The 8,075-nt window shown below is 38.7% G+C and overlaps 1 protein-coding gene across 2 annotated transcripts in view; it reads left to right on the forward strand.

The window, feature by feature from the left end:
* Positions 1-3,091: 3,091 nt before the first annotated feature.
* LOC124111801 overlaps positions 3,092-8,075 on the forward strand; it is a 9,210-nt gene continuing 4,226 nt past the window's right edge. Inside the window, exon 1 of one of the 2 annotated variants that reach the window (XM_046471627.2) lies at positions 3,092-3,400. In XM_046471627.2, the coding sequence (XP_046327583.2) occupies positions 3,318-3,400 (83 nt within the window). In that variant the 5' untranslated portion in view covers positions 3,092-3,317. The remainder of the gene's footprint in view (positions 3,401-8,075) is intronic. The other variant, XM_046471628.2, reaches the window with a different exon arrangement.

Below are 8,075 nucleotides of genomic sequence, written 5' to 3' on the forward strand. Positions count from 1 at the left end.
ACAGTAAGTGGATCTTCCAGTTACCTGACTTACTGTCGGTAATATCAGCAAATAAAAGGACTGTTAATAATAACAATTTTCCCATCTATCACACAATCAGTCGACACTGACACCGCGGTAGACTTTACACTGTTATTTGCGCACCGATCAGATAACTAAAATGCTGGGCGGCGCCTTTGGCCTTGCCTCCCACCATGCATGTAGTAGGAGTAAACGATGATCAGTATGGTCCGGAAATAAACAAGATTCTTTCTTGCTGCTTATCAAGGCACCAATTCATCTGAGTTTTCGCTTTATGTATGTGTGCCCAGTGTATCCAAATTTAATTAGAATGTTTCATATCTACAAAAAAAATATACAAGCTAGATATTTGCCAATCAAACCTGTTAGGTATTTGCCCATAACAATTAGTTATTTGATTAATTACGTCAGTGAGGTTTATCAACACATGTATAATGCTTATAAACGCTTGGTGTGGCAGATGGAAATTGAACATTATGATAGCGTCAGCAGGGATTATAGAGGTCATAAGACATAACTGTAGCTGCTTTTCAGGCCACAGACATTGTCATGTGAACATCATACTTTAATATGTTTTAAGTTACATTGCAGCAAGGTAGATTATTAACAATTTTCAGTGCATATAATGTGGTTAATAAAACCGTAAAAACGTATTTAGATTTTTACTCACTTATTTTTGGACTATTTTGCTTATTTTGATAACATCTAGGTTACAAATCATATCTATCGCTGAAATACACGAGTATAGTTATGGTGCTGTCAAACCTAAAAATGTAATCAGGGCGCCCAGTTTTGACTTACCAAGTGCGTTAAAGTGAGTTTATTCTTAAACATGCTAAAATATATTGATCCCACAAGATACATCTGAGGACTATCTCTCGGACGGTAATGGGTGATGATCTCTTTGATAGTGTTACTGGGAATATGAAGTTAGGTACTTCATATGCTCCAACGTTTTGTCAATCGTCTCAACAGGACCATGACTTTGGTTACATATCGACTCATTCATTCATAACATTCATGCTACTGCGGTCCAAATTGCGGTTCACTAATTATTTCAAGATTCCAGTCAAATTGGGAAGAAACCTCTTTTTTGTTCCACTTGTTCTTCTGTTACACGGGGCAGTGGGGTGGGGTTAACGCTTTGGCTCGGCGCCACGAAGATCCGGGTTCGATTCCCAACAGGTGTCCCCCAGCCGTGGTATTGCTGGAATATTGCTAAAAGCGGCGTAAAACAATACTTACTCACTCTTCTGTTACACATATTTGTATAAGCTTTCTCCTTGCCTTCATGATGCCAGTACTGTGTGTGAAACAAGGGAAAAGATAAGCCTGCTAAATTTATTATTCCTGTCCACAAGATGGTCAGACATACTTATGAATGAGGGATCAGACCCCCAGGGAAACAATAAATGAAAGTGTTTCCTCTTGCAAGATAAACTGTGTGACGTTTCATATACTTGACAATTTCTAGGTCTAAGCAATGTCGTAATTGTCATACCAGCCTGGCAGAAGAGTACTGAAAATATCAATTGGAAACATGTGGAAGGTGGCAAACAAGAAAGAAAAAATACCCAAGGTCATTGAACCTAGTGGGCATGAGGCAGATTTCTTGAATGACGCAGTTATGCGCATTCATCAAACCAACAACAAAAATTCCAAGCACAATCCTACAAAACAGACCAGTCCTAAATACTCCACTTTGCTGGAAGTTACAGTATCTGTATGGTGATAAGATATCGGAATTACACTTTACATTGCCTACAAATGTAAATCTGTTATCTAAATGGGCGATGTTAATTATATAAATATCAATATTGATTATTACTCATTGAATATGTCCTTGATCACTTGAAGGACGGCGACATGAGAGCGAGGTTGAACCTAAACTCAAGCTCGTACTAAACTGCTCGGCAGAAGAAAGTATACACCCATGTTTGATAGTGGCTAAATGAAACAAAAAGGAAATAGTTATTGGATGGAGATGTATTTGATAAGGGTACTATGCATTATGTTATGCTGCTGTGTTTCGGTGACTGTTATCAGCATAGAAACCTTTTGATGACGTTTGTAATATTTTGGTCCAATCGAATTTTCAAGTGTATACTGTCTTAGCCCGGACGTTTAATTTCACTGTTTCTGGATTGAGTGCAGTGCGCGTTTGAACAACATTGACTCACATATGGTTTTTTTGTCAGTTGTTTAACGACACACTCCGCAATATTCCAGCTAAATGTCGGCGTACAGTACAAAATCGAGTCTGGACCAGACAAACCAGTAACCGAGCTTGATGCTGCATGGATTCCCAACGGGCGACTCATGTATAAAGGCCATGACATGTAACGTGAAGTGAGGTAAAAATGGGGTTTAACGTTGCGGTCAAGATTATTGCACGTATATGTGTGTATTCGTGTGTGTGGCTGCTTGTGCTAGTCCGGACTAATGCCGATTTAATAGTTTTAACCCACTGACATAGCCATGCCGCAGTTTAACATGAATATCCCACTCAGACACAATATACTAACCTCGAGCCGACCACTCCTTGTTTTAGAACCCTAAATGTCAAGCGCCAGACAGGGAAACAACAAGTACCATATTTTAACGTCACTGCTGAGAGAGTTTGACTGTTCTGAAATCATATATCTATATTAAGGCGCCATCTTTACGTTAAAGGTAAGAAATACTTTCTCCCACTCAACTTTTGATCTACTTTCTACAGGGTCACGGAATAACCGGTCGTTTAAGATGGCGACTTTCGCCGTACAGAGTTGTATCCTTTAGCCTTACCAGGATCCGCTGATCGTGGTTCGCTTCAATGATGATCTTCGTCAGGACTATATACCCGTTTTTAACGGTATACACTTCAACATTAAATTCACACGCCGTGTTAAAATAATGTTAAAAGATGTTAATGCTCGGAAGCAAAGAAATATAACATTGGAAAATAAGTGATATTATTACTCAGCATTTAATGAGTTAACGGTGTACTGTATGCGTACCTAGCCAACACTTCAGGTCACGTTGGCCCTGAGACGATAAACCGCCTCACACTTGAAATTTTCTAACGCGCAGTGATCCGTGTCAAAGGAAAAAAGAACATTCAGAAGATATATAACCTCAAGATAGAGCACTGAACAAATATACACCTTCGAGAGAATACAAGTCTGTAGAGTGTTTAGAAAACACTTGACTGAATACGAATTAAATGACATACATATGAATGATCTGCACAGTTTATTAGTATGCCTTGAAACAAGCTCACCCAGCCCCAAAAGTGTTACGTGACACGAACACGGATGTTGGAAATACCCCACCTCGAGTCGACGTGTCCAACGCTGAAGGTAAGATGTTTCTACATCAGATATCAACATATATTATGGTGATTTACATCAGAAACCTATTGGATTTGTTGCTTTGATGCATTTGTTAGACTGTGTGTGTGTGTGTGTAATGTATAAATATTGTTGTGTTACTCTTGTGTGTGATGTATTGTAAGACTAAATGTGAATGTAGTGTAGTGTATTCGTAAAGTTACTAGTGTGTGCTGTGATGTATTGTAGGATTACACGTGTATGTGCTGTGATGATTACACGTGTGTGTTGGGATGTATATTACGACTCACGTGTGTGTGCTATGATGTACTGTATTCACTGTATGTATGTATATCAAGGTAAGGGAAGACACATAAACAAGCCATGTTTACTATGAATCGCAACAAGTAACTATGCATAAAAAGACAGGCCACCCTGATTGTGTTGTACACACACCGTACAGGGCATGTACATGAACGTACCTGGCTGGTGGGGAGTTGTTCCCCGTGTATTGTCAACGGTCTGATGAATGTGAATCTAACGCAGTCTATGTGCCAGTCACGTACCCTGTCACAGCTACATGTATACAAGAAGCAGCAAGTGTACACACTGTTAACGAAGAACAAACGCCCACATTTGTTGAAAATGTACAACAGCTACTTGACTATAACGTTGTATTGCACCTCACGAAGGTACATTGAACAAATAGTTGCCATGTGGCTGTATTCCTTAGTAATCTTCCAGCTATTTGAGGGTGGGTTATAAATAATCGAGTCTGACCCAAATCCAGTTTTTTAAAAATTATGAGCTACGACCCGCATCATTGGGGTATAATGACACGCGATAAACCAAGTAACCGATCCATTTAGTCGCCTCTCATGACAAGTACAGGTATCCAGGAACCAATTATTACCCGGAATCCACATGGGACGGGCTGTATTACTTACGGTCGCGGTGAAAGTTGGATGGGTGACCGTTTTCGGGTGATTGTTTCTGGGGCTTCTGTCCGACCCCACACTAAAACACATGTAGCATATGAGGTGTCTGCTTACCCTCCGTTCACTTCGCAGTAAAATGGATACCCGGTAGGATGAAATGGTAATATGACTGTTAACCGTCCAGCGCCCCACGGGCAGCTTGGATTGTATACTCCCCAGGGAGATGAGCATGAAAGTCGTTTTCACACTTATCCAGTGACCGGGGAAATAGTGTTAGTACGTTGAGCATGGATCAAGTGTATTGGGGCTAGCGTGACATAAATACAGTCATTATTATTAGGAAAACGCGTACTGACACATTCACTCACAATGACTTTACGAACAAAGATATTTGAACAGTGAAAAACGTCTCTTACAATGCAACAGTTAATAATCCGTGTGGGCAGAATAAGTCGTGAACTTTCTCTCGAACTGGCATGTGTTGTTATTTAAACATAAGATACATCAGAAACAGTATCCTCCATTATTTCTGTAGATATGTTGCAGTCAAGGTGTAGGCAATTTACAAAGATCATTTCCGTCAGATTGACTAAAGTTATTAAGAAGTTCAAAATGGCTCAAAAACATCACAGAAGACTAATTATGACAGGATTAGAGAAGCCAATAAATTAAAAAATATACAATGACTTTCGCTTTCTTTTAATCCTATCTTTTTCCGTCACTGGAGATGAAATAGAACATAAACATGTTTGAAATTCGTTATCGTAATATACAAAATATATAAATAATGGTTTAACGGCTGAAATATTGTCGCATTTTGTAACTTGCTTAAGTGAAAATTTCAGTCATTTTACACCTTGACTGATCTTACACACCGACTGTAACATATCTATAATCTATCACAATAAATACTGTGAACCTGTTCGCTGCATTAGCTTTAAATTTAAAGATGCTAAAATAGCCATCAAATCAAATTACACTATTGAGCGCGTGAAAAAATTGTGCAAAAGTGAAAACGTTACTTATAGGAAACTTGAAGGTTAAGATGATGACGTCATTTCCATAACAAAGCTTTGGCAGCGAATAGACCAAGCATATTTATCACAATAGAATGGAGAAATGGATGACTAACCGGTCGTGCGTTTTGAAACATTATTTACCCTAGTCGATGTCAAAATACTATGCTAACCTATTTTGAAGCTGTGGTTAACAACAGGTACACCCGTTGAAGACGCTGGTCAATGTCTATGAAGGAATGACATGATGCATTGATTTACATTTATTAGCTGAGTTGTATCAAATTGCAACATTTGTAATTCAATAACCAACGAAGATCATCGGGGAAATATAGAAACAAGACTAGCAATCTCACAAGCAGATACAAATTGGAAGCTGGTCTTGTTCCACAGATCAATCCATGCAATTGGGATACGATGACATGCTTCAACCAAGTCAGCGAGCCTGATCACCCGATCCCGTTAGTCGCCTCTTACGACAAGCATAGTCGCCTTTTACGGCAAGCATGGGTTGCTGAAGACATATTCTACCCTGGATCTTCACGGGTCAGGCGCCAAGTTCACACATGTTTATATACAAGATACCTTTAATTGGAACTTTTTCACAAGAATGGGGTAGAATTATTAATGTCATATTCACAAACCTGGAAACCTGGATATCACAGATAATTACAGAAGAATATCTCTTATTGACTCACTCTGTTACGTTCTGACAAATATTCTGAAACAAAGATTATAGTCTTGGTGTGATATTAACGTGTGATCATACACGAATCTGAAGCTGGTTTTAGACCTGGAAACTCAACTGTTGATCACAATTTTACCCTCTGGTAGAGCGTCTGTCCGGAGAGCGGCAGGCCGGGGTCTCGATCCCCGGCCGCGTCATACCAAATGACGTTGAAAGATGTATTTGTTGTTACCCTGTCTGGCACTCGGCATTAAGGGGCTAAAACAAGGACTGTGCATACAAGTCAGTATACTGTGTCTGAGTGTTATATTTTACGTGGCATGTTATGTCAGTGGGCTAGCAACATAAAATCGGCATTAGTACAGACTAGTACAAACAGCTACACACCCTTCCACACATGCACGCACGCACGCAAGCACGCTCCCACGCACGCACACACGTGCATTCACAACGCCATGTACAGACAATTGTCAGTGACACTTCACACTGAGTGAGATTTCTCAGTTCGCTATACACGTCACTAACTAGTAGTAGAGAGTTCGTTATATACGTAAATTTTATATGATATTGAACAGGAGATAAATCGGGGATTTTTTAACATTTCGTTGTATCCGTTTGTTCGCTATATCCGTATTCGATGTATCCGTGTTCTACTGTATTTCCAAAACTAAAAGTAGATTTTACAGCATCTTCGTTCAAATTTCAAAGGCATTTAATAGGGTTAATCATGAGGTTTTGTTGAAGAGTTTGAGACGTATCGGGCTCAAAGCAACTTTATTGAATTACTTGTATCTATGTATTCTATTCTATCAGTATGAGTAAGAACTCCAACCGGTTTATCTGATAACGTTAATGGTACGTGAAAACCCGTCAGGGATGATGAGCCTTAGGCCAAACAATATTTATCATTCTTCTAAATGCATTACTATCTGATTTGGAGAAGAATGGTGGTGAAGGCATCTTTATAACAGTAGACTTTCTTAATATTTCCGCTTTGCTGTATGCAGATGATGTGTCTTGCATGCCTTACTTCTCTACAACTGCAAAAAGAAAATAAATGGGTTGATAACAGTTTGTGATTCTGCAGGAATGGAAGTGAAATTAAATAAAACGAAAATATTTTTCTTTAGTAGAGGGGGGCCTTGAATGAAGTATGAGAAATGGACATATAAAGACGCACATTTAAAATTGTTAACTTCTAAAAATATTTAGGGATTGTTTACCCCTTAATTATCAGCAGAATTTGAAGATGCTGACATTTTTTTGTAAATTTCAATAAAGGCTCTCAGACAAGATGAAAGCTTTAGATTAAGAGTGGCGTTCATGCTGTGAAAGTTCATCAAAGTGCAACTACTATCAACAATATTAATGATGAATATATTGAATAATATATTGCTCATTATTGAGTCATCTATAACAACATACATACCTCAATATATTGAGTGGCATTTGTCCAAATCCAATGATGTTAGATTATATAATGAGACTAGAAGACAATACTATCCCTCATGATGAGAGCTACTATGCTTTTTGTCTGAAGAAAGATAAGAAGTTCGTAGATGATAAATACCAATTGATGATGATATGTGAACACTACGCTCATCTAACAAAGTAATATGTGCATCCCTTTGTTTTGCAAAGAGAAATGAGTAAACACTGATGTAATATAAATACCTTCGTGTGCGGGATATTACCTTCTAAATAGTTTTACATTTTGGGCTGATGTCCTTTATTACTGAATAGATTTGTCTGTCTGTCTCTCCGTCTGTGCTGTAGATAGTTCATCAAAACATCCCTTCACTAAGCAGGGGCTATGTTTTCTTATGTTAATCTAAACGTTAAACAGTCAAGCACTGGATCAGTTGAATTGGAGCACACCTTAATTACTTAGCTGGGAAATAATAAACTGCTGGAGGATCCAGAAGGGGTTGGGGAGTGTGGTGTGGTGTGCTGTGCTGTGGTTAATTAATACCGAAAGAGAGTCATTTTCAAAGCGAAATTGCGGTCTAAGGGAGTTAACTCTTCCTGCCATATTACACAATCACTGCACATATTGCACCCGGCCATCTGATTATTGTTCAGTATAACAATAAAATTCAGT

Source organism: Haliotis rufescens, unplaced genomic scaffold, assembly GCF_023055435.1.
Source record: "Haliotis rufescens isolate VD_foot unplaced genomic scaffold, xgHalRufe1.0.p SCAF_2, whole genome shotgun sequence".
NCBI classification, from domain to species: Eukaryota; Metazoa; Mollusca; class Gastropoda; order Lepetellida; family Haliotidae; genus Haliotis; species Haliotis rufescens.